This window comes from Natrix helvetica (genome assembly GCF_964273705.1).
Source record: "Natrix helvetica genome assembly, chromosome: 1".
Classification (NCBI taxonomy): domain Eukaryota; kingdom Metazoa; phylum Chordata; class Lepidosauria; order Squamata; family Natricidae; genus Natrix; species Natrix helvetica.
Window position 1 is genome coordinate 56,204,411 of NC_138548.1, and position 13,389 is coordinate 56,217,799.

Genomic DNA, 13,389 nt, shown 5'->3' on the forward strand with positions numbered 1-13,389 from the left:
CAGAATTGTTCTATTAAAATTATGAAAATAATGTCTGGTTTTTTTCACTGTAACTATTCTCAGTAAACCCACTAAGGGCTGTTAAATGTTTAGGAAGTAATAAGTCAAGAGTAAATATATCACTTTCTGTGGTACAATTAATATTCAAGTTATCTGAAGAAAAAAATTAAGGGAGAGACAGATTCAACTATGAAATATACAGTAATTGAAATAATACAGTGTTACTCAATCTATAACTTAGAATCACTGTTCACTTGGGACTTTGTACATTCCAGTGTTTTATTTTCAAATGTTTTTTGCCTTTCCATATAAAAGTTAAAGGAATCACAAAGAATATTACTATAAATTACTACAAAAGTCACTTTTGATCAACATTATCTACTACCAAGCCAGTAGTCTTACGAACCCAAATAAATTGTTTGCTTGCTTGGAAAATAAGCATTTATTACATTCATTACATTAAACAGATGGGTTCATTTGGCATCATATTGTCAATATTAACTGCTGAGAAAAATTGGCAACTGGAAAAGTTTGAACACAAGGAAATAGAGACAGCATACATAAAGTAGGGAAGGAGAGAGCCCTGAACAATGATTTCTTATGTCAATAAATGAGTAAGCCCAGTGCTAACTCCATTAAAAATGTCTAATTACAATTACACTAAGGAAAACTAACAGATTAAAATAGAAATAATCAAATTAAAATCAATAAAAAAATTATTAGAAAATTAATAGGTAACACTTGCCAATTTGTCAACAACTAGAAGACAAGCTCTGAAGACAACAATCTGCAAATCCCAAAGGCGAAATTTCATTATTTTTTTAAATTTCATTTATATCCTTTATACCAGTGATGGCGAACCTTTTTTCAGGAAGGCCCCTGAAGGTTCCCGAGGGCGAAAAATGGCCTACGGGGAACTTGGAAGTTCGGGGATTGTGACCTCCAGTTTATCCGTAGCGCCGATTTTCAACCTCCGGAGCCTTCAGGAGGCTTCCCTGAAGACTCTGGAGGGCAAAATTCGGTCCTATGAGCAAACCAGAAGTGACTTCCGGTTTGTCCGTGGGGCCATTTTTCACCCTCCGGAGCCTTCAGGGAAGCCTGAAGGCTCCGGAGGGTGAAAAACGGTCCTATGAGCAAACCGGAAGTCCATTCCTGAACTTCCGGTTTGCCCATAGGGCCAGTTTTTTGTGCTCCGGGAGCTTCAAGGAAGCCTCCGGAAGGTGAAAAACGGCCTCAAAAGAAGGCCGAAGTCAGCTGGCCAGCATCCGCATACGCACTGGCCAGCTGACCGGGCAGCGCCTCGCGTGCCCTAACAAATGGCTGCACGTGCCACCTGTGGCATGCGTGCCATAGGTTTGCCATCACAGCTTTATACTGTTGTTTCCATTTTACCCTCATAGCAATCCCACAAGGTAAGTTAGGAACAACATAAATAAATCGTCAGCTGAAATGCCTACTGACAATCTGGAATTTCCCAATCGAAAGTAAACACTATTGAACTGATTTCTTCAGTCAGCAAATGCTTATGAATTTTATTTATTATTAGTCTTCTATGTTGCCTATCTCACCAAAGCAACTCTAGGGGGCTTATACTCACGAACAAGAACAATTGCAAAGCATTCTGTAAAACTGAAAACTGCTAAAGGATAAATTATTGTGCATTTATTCTAGAGCAAGAAAACACTATTTGAGGATAGCCCCTCATGTCACTTGACTGAAGTGTCCCCACAGTAATGCCACTTTATGGTTTCAAGTGTATTCCAAGCTAAGTGCTACACTTCCTAGCCCAGGGGTTGGCAACCTTAAGCACTCATAGAGCCACAAAGGTCTTAACCAGAAGCCCCACAGTCAATTCTGGAGCCAACCGGAAGTCCGGTTCCCCCACCATAGAGTCTCCTCCTAGCGCAGCATTCTTTTTCCTCTACCTGTCCTAACCGAAAGCTCTATCAATTTTGGAGCTGACCAGAAAACCCGTTCCTTGCCATAGAGTCTCCTCCTGGAGTGCTGTGCTTTCCCTCCTCCCAACTGGAAGCTCCTCTCAAAATTGTGGTGCCAACCAGCAACAGGGAGCCACAGCAGAGGGATGAAAGAGCCACATGCGGCTCCAGAGCTGTTGGTTGCTGACCCCTGTCCTAGCCCAAAGAGAAGAACTCTCACTCCGCCAATGTCTCTGTGCACTACCTATTATAGATAAAAAATAATGTTCAGCAGAACATCTGAACAAATAAAATGAAGAATGGACCTTCTTCAGATCACTGGAAGTTACTCTTCGTCTTTTGATTAGGAATGAAGCACCTTAAGCTAGAGATTCTTTATAAATTGTTCAGTCTTTGGAATGAGAATAGCTGTTAGGCCAACTCAGTCAGCCATTTCAACGTTACAAAAAATTTCCCCACAAAATTATGCAGCATTTTGCTCACTTGGTCCAGTGATGAATTTTAATGAAAGTTACCTAAAACTAAGATGTTGCACTGTATGGTCCTCCATGTTTTTAAATCTGATTTGTGGAACCTCCCCCCCCCCCCCTTTTGCAATAAAATAGAATTGTTGTGGCATCCTGTTTAGAGTAGATTGGGAAAACTTTACTGTACTCTTTTACAGGCTATTTTTAAAAAAAACTTTTCCTTAAAGCATCTCTTGTTCCACACAACAGAGGCACTCAGTCATCTACAATTTAATTAACTCAGTTCCTCTTTCCTTGAAAGGGAAATGTAGCATTAAAATATATATATATATATAAGCCACTGATTACACTTGTCCACCCCTCAAAGCTGACTACAGTGGTTTGGTTAATTTTTAATTAACACTACCTAGTACAATATTGAGAGAAAACATTTAGAGATTTTAAAGGTTATGAGAAAAATACTGTGGAAGACTTGTTATGACTTGTTTGGAGCCATTGTTTAATTTCGGCTTCTACAGCTTGTGGCCTTGCAGTGTCACAAGAGTGTAATGTTGGGGTAAAAAAAGATAAAGAGTGTATTTCTCAAATATGGTTTAGAAATCAGTTACCCAATCATATTTCTAAAATGCCACCTTATTAAAAAAAACTTTTATCTCCATTTTAAAATACTGATCAGCTAATTAAAAATAACTGTTGGACTGGGGGGTCACAAAAATAGTCTACAATACAAATAGATACTTTGAAGAAAAGGAAGCGATCTTTGCTTTTGTTTTGATTGACAGTGAATTTCCCTATTCAAAAATCAATGGCTGCTCACAGAGCAAGTGTTTTTGGTTCTCCCTAAGGAGCAATGATCTTCCTTTGGATCTACTTCACACCCAAATCTGCAAGTCCACAGGCCACACAAAAGGATGAAGAGCCAGGCATTCTTAGTTCACACTGAATATGGTAGAAGCAACACTGGATCCAGTCATGGAGTTTGTAAGTGCCAAGGCAAGTCAACTGCTCTCTTCCATTTTCTTCCACTAAACAGGACAGAAAAGCTTCGTCTGAGAATAATTTAAATCTTGTATTTTTCATTAGCAACATTATTCTGTAGACTGTTTCCTGGTCAAACCATATCTAATGGAACTCTAGATGGTACAGAGACGAACATAAGGCTGTAGTAGCAGGAATAGCAATATCTTTTCAGCCACTTACAGCCTTTAATGATTTGATTCTTCAAATAGCAGTGCACTGTTGGTCTGAGGCAACTCCCACTGATTTCTGGAACCAAAGAGAAAATACACAATTATAGAGAAATCAGAGAGTATAGTAAAGAAGAAATTTGTTGGTATGTTGAATTAAGGCTACCATACCATTTACCATATAGATTTAATCAATAATTCCACTGAAGTTATTTATTTAAGAACATTTATATGGCTGCACATTCACTCTCAGTCATGAAAAATCTTATTCTCTCAAATAAGAATGCTATTTTGCTGCCTGCACCTATAGTTAAAGAAATGCAAAATGTTTGGTGAGATTGAGAGACAAGAGCAATTCATGTTTAGTTAAGTAGAAGCCAGGCGGTGGTGAACAGGTGCTCACGCAGTTTGGCGATACCCCTAGGTCAGTGAATGGCGCTGTGCCCGGCTGCAAAGGGGGTTTGCCGGGTGGCTGCTCGTGAGCGTGGTCGCTTCGTGGCTGTTGTGTTGCGCTGTTGCGACAGTGTAACACAGACATTCGCCCATGGGGCTGTGCCCAGCTCTTTGGGAGCCCGCTCGCAAGAGAGCAGCCACCCAGCAACCCCCCTCTTCATCTGGGCACAGCACTGTTCACCAACCTAGCGGTATCCCAAAAGCGCCAAGCAACGCAATCACCTTTGCCTCCCCCCAAGTTCCCGTGGCTTGGCACCTTCGGGATACTGCTAGGTTGGTGAGCGGCGCTCTGCCTGGCCGGAGGTGTGGGGTTGTCCAGGGGGCTTATATGCTTGGGGGGGGTTATATTTTTGCCCACCAGAAAAATGTGGCATGGCTGTATTATGAGGACATGTCGTATTTTCGGGGAAACACGGTAATACTCACTTTTATTCATGAAAAGTAACAGTCATTAAGTCACTGATTTATGGTGCTGGCATACAGTACTATTTAGACAACATTTTACTATTCCTAGAAACAAATACATAAAGGGATTCTTTTCTCCCTTCCATCCTCCCTATGGAAAAACAAGCTTTAGGGCAGGAAAAATGAAATAACTTTATTACTTTACAAAAATGAAATCATTTTCAAAACAGAAAATATTATTACCTAAAACTAGAACCCTAGGAGAACATTAAGCCAAGATTTTATTTTTAAAAAGCTTTACATTTTCACTTTAAGTGAGGATTGCACCCTGAGCCAGTAGCCATATTCATAAGCTTTATTTGGGGGGTGGGAGGACACTAAAAATAACACTGATGACACATGTCCTCAATTTCACTGCTCTACAACAGAAGAAATACAGCCTTGAAGATACATGAGAGTTCAAGTTTCGACTACTCACCAATCAAAAGTGAACTTGAAAGCTGAATGTATCTAAATAAAGCTAGCATTCTCCATCACCAGCCCCACCTTCTGGCTAACTACTTCGAAATTCAATCCAATATTAGCAATTGCTTACATCTTAATTTTTCCCCTTGTTGTAAGGAACTGTTCCTTGAGATTGGTGAGCAAGAAAAATGAATACAAATATGGACCAGGAAAGCAAATTATGAAAAAAAGGAAATATACCGTTTAACCAAATTAACATGCCAGAGCACAAAAAGTCTAAAGTATTAAGCAGAATAAGGAACATATCTTTGAGGAAAGAATTAAAATGCTTTGTGAGCTGCAGTAGTTTTTTTTAAAAAACCAATCCAGGGGCTGACTTATATGAAAGATTGAATATTTCCTTCCTAGACAGAAAGACTACATAGTCTCTAGTCTTTGTTTAAAACTACATTGGGAGCCAAATCTATTCCTAAAGTCTCATTTTGAATGAATCTCATTTGCATTGAATATCCATTAGCTGAAGGCTTTACTGAAATTTCCTGGTGAAATTAGGATGAAAAGGCATCTATAAATTTAACGCCTGTAAAAACAACAACTCTTGTCTTTTAAGCATACTTCAGTGCTTCAAGAGTCATGAGAAGTTCTACATTTTTGCAAACAAGATGTACGGGTAACAAATTTTTAAGGTAGAGGTAAGAAAAATTAATTTTTAATATACTGTAAATGAAGAAAAGTTAACTCCAGAAAAAAAAATATTAGGAGAAAAATGTTTCAGGATATAAATCCATACCCTTCTTTTCTCCCTGCCATTTGTTCATTCGTTTATTGCCTTTAGCAAATTTATATAGCCAGCCACCTTACAGAATGGATCTGGGTGGCATACAAAAGAATTGAAAGCAAATAATAATCTAAAGAACACTCAGATGTGGATAAAAACTTTTAAAAACATTTTTTTAAACCACCACAATGTTTACTCTACCAGTTCTGGTGAATAGGTAGTATGGTTTTTCACAGAATGTACCTTAACTGTTGTACGTTTAGTACATTTCTCCATAATAGTTCTAGATCTAGAATCTGTCACTGGGTTGGTGCTACTGCAGCCTCACATAAGCAGTTGGCTAAGTAGGTTAATATGATTCTCCTACCTTTGGTTTGTGAATTACTGAGCAAGGATGGGAAATGATGGGGATAAGGTACAAAATCCATAATTCATTATCTGACTGTTACTGCTTTGGAGTCTCTGCAAAACAGCCAAATGTCACAATCCCATGAAGGGGTAGAACGGAACACAAAAATGGTACTGCAGAGAGCCCCAGCTATCCTTTCATAACCAGATAAAAATGGAAGTAAAGAGCACCTCAGTCTCAGGGTGGATCATCGAAAACACTTTATACAGTATGATGTTTGGCTTTCCAAGGCAGCAGCAACCTTTTCGGATGCCTCTCCATATGAGAAGCATCTCATACAGAGGTGGGTTGCTCCCAGTTCGGCCCGGATCAGGCGATCCGGTAGTGGCAGTGGCGGGAGGCTCCGCCCACCCACCCGGATGCTTCTGCACATGCGCAGAAACGTCATGCACGTGTACAAGCATGTACACGAGCACGAGCAAACCGGTAGCACCGGATTTGCAACCCACCTCTGAACTCATAAGGAGATAATTCATTCTCCCTAGAACTGTGCTAAATGCTCATATATCGAATCTTCAGTATGAAATTTTATCTTTCAAATTGAACAAAACAAATCCTCTGCAAAGCACACATGTGTTTTTCATGTTTCCATGTGACTTGTCTGTCTCCCCCATTATTCTTACATATTTTCCATCATCACTTTTGAAATGATACCCTAAACCTACGTGAGAGCTATGTGCATGGCATGGCTGACCTTGCCTAAGGTGAGCCTTCTCAGAGCCCAATAGCACACATTCACTTATGCCCCTGTCATGGAATACGGCTATTTTCTGTAGTGCCCTGACTGCCACCAGAGAAATTAAGAAATACTATTTTCTGTCCTTTAAAAAAAAATACATTGATTTAGAGAGAATAATTAAAAATCCATGTTTACTTCCTCTCCCATGTCAAAAATGACTAACCAAGTTAGAACAAATTAGCCTCCAACAATTCCCAAATCTGTTTCGCAATGAAACTAAAGCAACTCTTGCTCCAATATTATCTAGTTTTAGCTTTTCATTCCAGATACTAATTCCTCTTGTTGTCTTAACATGGCCAGTGTATCTCCATCCCATGCTAACCAAACTGTGATAACATTATATAAGATAAACAATGCTGTGATAATATCATTTAAGGTGAACAAAGCAAATTCAGAGTGAGAGCTGTATGTCCGCACATATTCTCCTCAATCTGAACAGGTGTAATAATATAGCAAAGATCTGAATGGACATGGATAGAAGAAACTTATACCACAGCTGCAAAATAACCTGGTGAATTGTAATATGATAATGGTGTTCTGCGGACAATTTCATCCACTTTGGAGTGACTTCGCCTTTAAATTTTCCCCCAAAAGTCAGCAAAATTAGTAATGAAGAGTACTGCATTGTTTCTCTTGAATCCTATTTTTAGTTCTTTGACTCATATTAAAATATCTTCCTAGAACATCTACCTACATTTTATTCCCAAGAATGGAATGCTTTATTTACATAGCGTGGTATGATTCAAAGTTACTGTTACTCTTTTGTAGTTTTAAAAATTGCATAGCACTATTCTGCCAGTGGAGCATACATTCTAACTGTTATGTTTTATGAAGAGGCAGAAAAAAAAATAAGGAAACCATCAAAAAAGGGTAGAGGGTAGAGGTACATTTGTTTTTTTATTTCAATTTTCAATATTTAGATTTCACGTATTAATACAAAATCAAAATTTACTGCAGAGAAATTCTATTCTCTTTTGTTTGCCATTTATTTAAAAAAAACATTAGTTTCACAGTTCAGGAACACAATTTCACATCGGGACTCAAGTAGTGAGCACTATTTGTCATAATAATATATAATACTCAAAAAATTAAATACTGAAAGAGTATTATTTGAAAAAAAAGATAAATTTATTTAAAGGGTACAGTAATAAAAGAAAGGTAAATTTGGTTTTTGCTCTGGTATTCAGTTTAGGGCAGTCTTTCCCAAACTGGTGCTGTACATATACATTGGGCTGAAACTCCCATAATTCAGATGTGCTATGCCCAATCAATCCTAACATTTTGGGAGACTACTAGATAACAATAGTCTTTCCTTAAAGCAATCCTAAAACTGGCAGAGATCAATAATATTTATACTTTGCTGCTTTCAATCATCGTTAAAGGGAGGACAGATGAAATGATGCCCATTGTGTAAAGAATCACCTATTTATAGTTAAAAGTCATCTCAATTATGAAAATGTTCCTCCAAATAAATTACCAATAGTTAGAGAAAAGCAAAAAAAGATCAGCAGTTAAAAGGTGTCATTTTTTTTGCTGTATCAAGACTACAGGTACATGATAGAACATAGTTTTTATTTCTCTTTACATTTTCTATCAATTATATACATGCCAGAATAATGTGTTATTTGAAGATATGCTTTCTTGGTTAGCAGGTTATTAGACCCCAGAATGGAAGAAGAATAAAATTTGAAGCATGCCATTCAGTAAAGATACTTCCAAATAGTGCAAATGTTTTTAGTGTATAGGTGCTTCACTTCATTCACAGGATTTTACAGGAGAGGCAGGTATTTCTGTTTTCTATTTGTAACACACTTGGTTTTCCACTACTCTTTTTTTTCATACAGAAAATCCACCAATGAGAAAAGGCAGAAACTGTACAGTGTCTTATGACTGATAACACTTGCAGACCAGCGGTGAAATCCTCTGAAGTCTACTGGTTTGGTGAGTGCGCATGTATGAGCACTTTGCGTGCATGTGTGCCTGAGGCATGCCCACGCAGCGCTAAAAAAGGAGCATTTTGAAGACCTCCAAGTCTGCAAAGGTAAGAACAGCCGGGAGGGGGAATCCGCTGTACCACGCAATTTAGATTAGCTAGAAAGCAGGAAATCCAACTATTCTAGCTAATATAAATCACACATCACAACTGATTGTCAGAAATACCGGTTTGCCTGAATCGGTAACATTTTTTAGGTGAACCGGTCCGAACCAGTAGATTTTACACCTGTTGCAGTCCTCCTATCATCCTAAACTGAACTAGCAATAGCTGAGTTTAAACAAGTCCTTCTTGTTTTCTTATTATCTTTGGAGAACTGAGCAGTTGATTGACAACATATGAAGTACTTTTTTGCCAATTAGTGAGGAGAACCTGTCTCATAAATAGCTACAATTTTTTTCTTAATAAATATTCTTGAAAGAGCATTCTTACATCCCTATACAAACAATATAGCTTTTCTGGCTAAGGAACTTTTTTTGTCACTCTTTAAAAAAAGAGAAATATATATAAATTCACATTATCCAAAGGTTTTTTTTACTCCCAAAGATGTTACTTTTCTTGTGAGGAAAGAAAACAATATATAACCAGCCATGATTAATACCATGACTTCATGAATAATGAATCAATATCTTTGCAGAGACAGCTAGGCTACTATTGCCATATATAAATGTGGGTTTTTCTTACTAACTATTATGATTGAGAAATCCAGGCATAACAAGCTTCTTGCTTCAGTCGCTGGAGTGTGAGTTTAACATCCAAATTTCATAGCCTAGCGACCGAGTCTGGCCAATTTATACTTCTTTTCTCCATCCTTTTCTCCACATTAATCCTGCATCCTTTATTTGAATATTTATTACTTGCTTTCTCTATCTGTGCATACCATTCTTACCTCATTACATCCATATCAGCTTTATACACTTTTTCCTCTAAAAATGTCATCTCCTTCTGGCAATTTTATGAATGCCTTCCGATTGCAACTTTCTCAGTCAAACACTTCACTTGTCCCATTCATCCTTCATACTTACATATTTCTTTTGGTTGTTACATGAAATATGTATCACTATACAAGCTATGGATGCATGCATGCCTCACACTGAAAATTATCTGCTTTTTGCTTGGGCCTTGTAGCTGAACAGTAGGAAAAATGAGCACAGGCTATGATGTGCTATCTTTAAAAAAAACCCAACTTCAACCCATTCAACTTCAGAATCCACACTTGGCACATTCAAGCCATCTGAGATATTTCCTCAAGGAATATATTTCCTATACTCCTCAGATACCCGTGAAAACAGCAATATCACTGGAGACAATGGACATAAATTACAGGTTATATTTTATTTTACTCACAGCCTGTTCATTATCCAGATTGGCCTGTTGTCTTCGGAGATCAGGTTTGATGAAAACTGAAGCATAATGGAAAGACAATTTGAATTTAATCATTCAATCGGTACGACACAGAATAGATACATAGGACTCTAAGGAAGTATGTAGAACAAAATAATTCATACTAATCATCATGATGGAGAAATAAATAATGATTCTAACGTCTTAACAAAAGTTTTAACTTTGGCCCCTAAGAATACGCAGGTAAGAAAAAACGATAAATAAAAATAAAAATATAAAAAAGGTATTTGTCAGTTAAAATATCCTGCTGTTGGAGACTAAAGCATAGAAAACAAGTGTAAAAATGTTGGGTGCTAACTAGGGACACATGCAGTCTAATATTTGAACCACTTCTGTTTCAGAGGAATGACTTCTAGAAAATTACAGCTCACTCCTATATAGCAGTTGAATCAGTGTGCCTCAGAGTAGGAGCAGAATTGCTAGATTTTGCACAAAGTGAGAATACGGCTGCCACAACCAAAATATCCAGCTTATACTCTAATTACACCACAAAAGGGCACAGGAGCAAGTTTAAGCAGGAGGAGGTGAACATATAAGTTTTACACATACTACTTAAAGGATAGTAAAGTAGCACTTTGAATTGCGGTTTAAAAAGTGGAAACATTACAAAAGTAAATAATATGCTCTAAATTTGCATTAGTTTGCCCTAGAAGCTACTCTATCACCTATATTTTACACCACTTTGAGTTTCCATCTACTCTTCAAGGGCAATTTCAAATAGAGTGTATTACTGTAATTCAATGCGACAATGACCAAAGTAGAGGACATTTGCCAAATCTCCTACAGCAATCCCTTCTTAAACAGGAGTTCTTTTAATCCTCAAAAGTCCTTATATGACCATGAGTGGATAAAGCATTACAGCATACTTCACTTAGCCTTTTGGCTGGTGATTTCTTCAGAAAGGGATTTCAATTAGAATCCTTGTGGGCAACAGGCTTTTAACAGGGCCATGTTTTCAATTAAGCAATGACAGAAGGGATATCAACTTTATTCCTGACCTCTGATTGTAAATCCTTCCTATTTCTTCTAGAGACACTAGCAGTTCACTATTAAAGATAGTTGCTGACCACGCCAAGTTTTTAGGCAAAAGTGACCCATACACCCTGCAGAAATAAGTAACAAAACATTTGAAGAGTGTAATTACCAGTGATAATAGCACCAATGAACAGGAAGATGCAAAGGAAGATGTTCCCAACTTTAGTCCCAAAGTTATCAATGATGTGTCCTTGGCTAATGGTGAAAATTATTCCAAAAACCTAGCACCAGATAAAAGAGATATTAAAGAAGAACTGAACAAGATACAGTTGTTCACCAGTTCTAAGATCTTTTGCCTATATCTGATGTTCTCAACAGCAATAAAAATAACCACTATCAACTCACTATCTGTCCACATGACTACTAATGTCCGACTATAAATGAGGTCAGAATTATTAGAACATTTACAACATGTCCTGATAATAAGACCATGCCATATTTTTCCTGTGGGCAAAAATATACGCCCTCCCCCAATAATAAGCCCCCTGGACAACCCCCCCCTCCAGCCAGGCAGAGCGCCACTCACCAATCTAGCGATATCCTGAAGGCGCAAAGCTGCAGGGGCTGGGGGTAGGGGGGCAAAGGCGCTCAGATTGCTTGACGCCTTTGGGATACCGCTAGGTTGGTGGGTGGCGCTGTGCCCAGCTGGTGGGACAGAGAGTCTTCCCAAAGCCAGCTCACAACCATAGAGCGTAGTCCCAGAGCGGCCGCTGCCGGAAGTCTCGGCAGCGGATCTCCGGAGTTTGGAAGCCGATTATGCTCGGAGCATGGCGGTGGCGGTGGCCGCAGGGCTGCGGCGGCAGCAGCGGGGCCAAGGAGGAGGCGGCACCCTGGCCCAGCCCTGCAGGGAGAGCTGGGCATGGTGAGGCTGGGAGGCACGCGAGCTGGAGGCAGAACAACTGCTCGCACAACCTCTCTTTCCAGCCGGGTAGAGCGCCACGTGGCTTAGCGCCTTTGGGATATTACTGGGTCGGTGAGTGGCGCTCTGCCTGGCTAGAAAGGGGGGTTGCCGGGCAGCTGCTCATGAGCATGGTCACCTCATGCCACGACAACGCAACACGCCATTTGCCCCTGAGGCTGTGCCCGGCTCTTTGGGCGCCCGCCGCAAGAGAGCAGCCACCCGGCAACCCCAAACCAATAAGCGCCCCCCGATAATAAAGCCCAAGCAAAACTTGGGGGAGGGGGTCAAAAGAAAATAAGACACTGTCTTATTCTCAGGGAAACACAGTATTTTGACAACTTATAGAGATCTATTTAGTTATATATATCATATGTATTTAACTATATTACTGTAAAAGGAAGAGAAGTATATTTTTTGTCATCTTCAAACTTGTTTGGAAAGCAGTAGTATTCAATTTTAGGGAGACTATGCTGGATAACAGAACATGATGGAATGTTTTGATTTATCAATAGGTGGTGCTATATTCCTGCAGAATAGCAAAGCCGGACCTAGAAATGTCTCTTTGCTATGTTTCCCGAACTAACCTGGGCAGAAACATTAAGAAGGCCTGACGATGTTCCTTCAGATTCTGGATACGTTAACTCTGCTGCAAATTCAAAGCCCAGAGGTAGGTAACCCGTCATGAAAAAGCTGTCAGAATAGATGTAGGAAACACTTCAGCTTTAGCACTTATGCAATGTCATGCCCTTGGTGTTTTAAAGAACTCCAAGTAATCCAAGTTCATTTTTCTCAGATCTCAAAAGCCTATCCCCACTTGCTTCGCATCAATATTTTGTCTCGCGGGGTAAGAAGAATTACACTACCTAGAATCCTCATTTAACAGAAACAAGAAAACCTGCAATGGCTACCATATACATCTTGTTCTCCTTAGCAGAAGATGATCATTAGTAGCTTCACTTTCTTTCTTGCACACTGCAGAGCAAGCGGAGACTATCTCAAGGGCACAGAAAGTAGCAAAACACTTTCACAGAGAAAAATAACCCAAAGGGAAAATTGAACTTACCCCAGTACACCAGCTGTTATAAAGACCACCCAGATATGACCTAGATCCAGGGTGAAAGTATAAACAACTAGGCCCACAAATGACATGATGTAAACAACCAGTGTTGTCTGTCTGTAACAAACAAAAGCACTTTCAGAATTAATTTATTCAGAT

The 13,389-nt window shown here is 39.1% G+C and overlaps 1 protein-coding gene across 2 annotated transcripts in view; it reads right to left on the reverse strand.

Moving 5' to 3' along the window:
- Window positions 1-2,613: 2,613 nt before the first annotated feature.
- FLVCR2 (FLVCR choline and putative heme transporter 2) overlaps window positions 2,614-13,389 on the reverse strand; it is a 50,899-nt gene continuing 40,123 nt past the window's right edge. Inside the window, exons 6-11 of one of the 2 annotated variants that reach the window (XM_081947938.1) lie at window positions 13,237-13,347; window positions 12,758-12,863; window positions 11,382-11,493; window positions 10,181-10,236; window positions 6,060-6,154; window positions 2,614-3,670 (exon numbers count right to left, since the gene is read on the reverse strand). In XM_081947938.1, the coding sequence (XP_081804064.1) occupies window positions 6,074-6,154; window positions 10,181-10,236; window positions 11,382-11,493; window positions 12,758-12,863; window positions 13,237-13,347 (466 nt within the window). In that variant the 3' untranslated portion in view covers window positions 2,614-3,670; window positions 6,060-6,073. The remainder of the gene's footprint in view (window positions 3,671-6,059; window positions 6,155-10,180; window positions 10,237-11,381; window positions 11,494-12,757; window positions 12,864-13,236; window positions 13,348-13,389) is intronic. The other variant, XM_081947939.1, reaches the window with a different exon arrangement.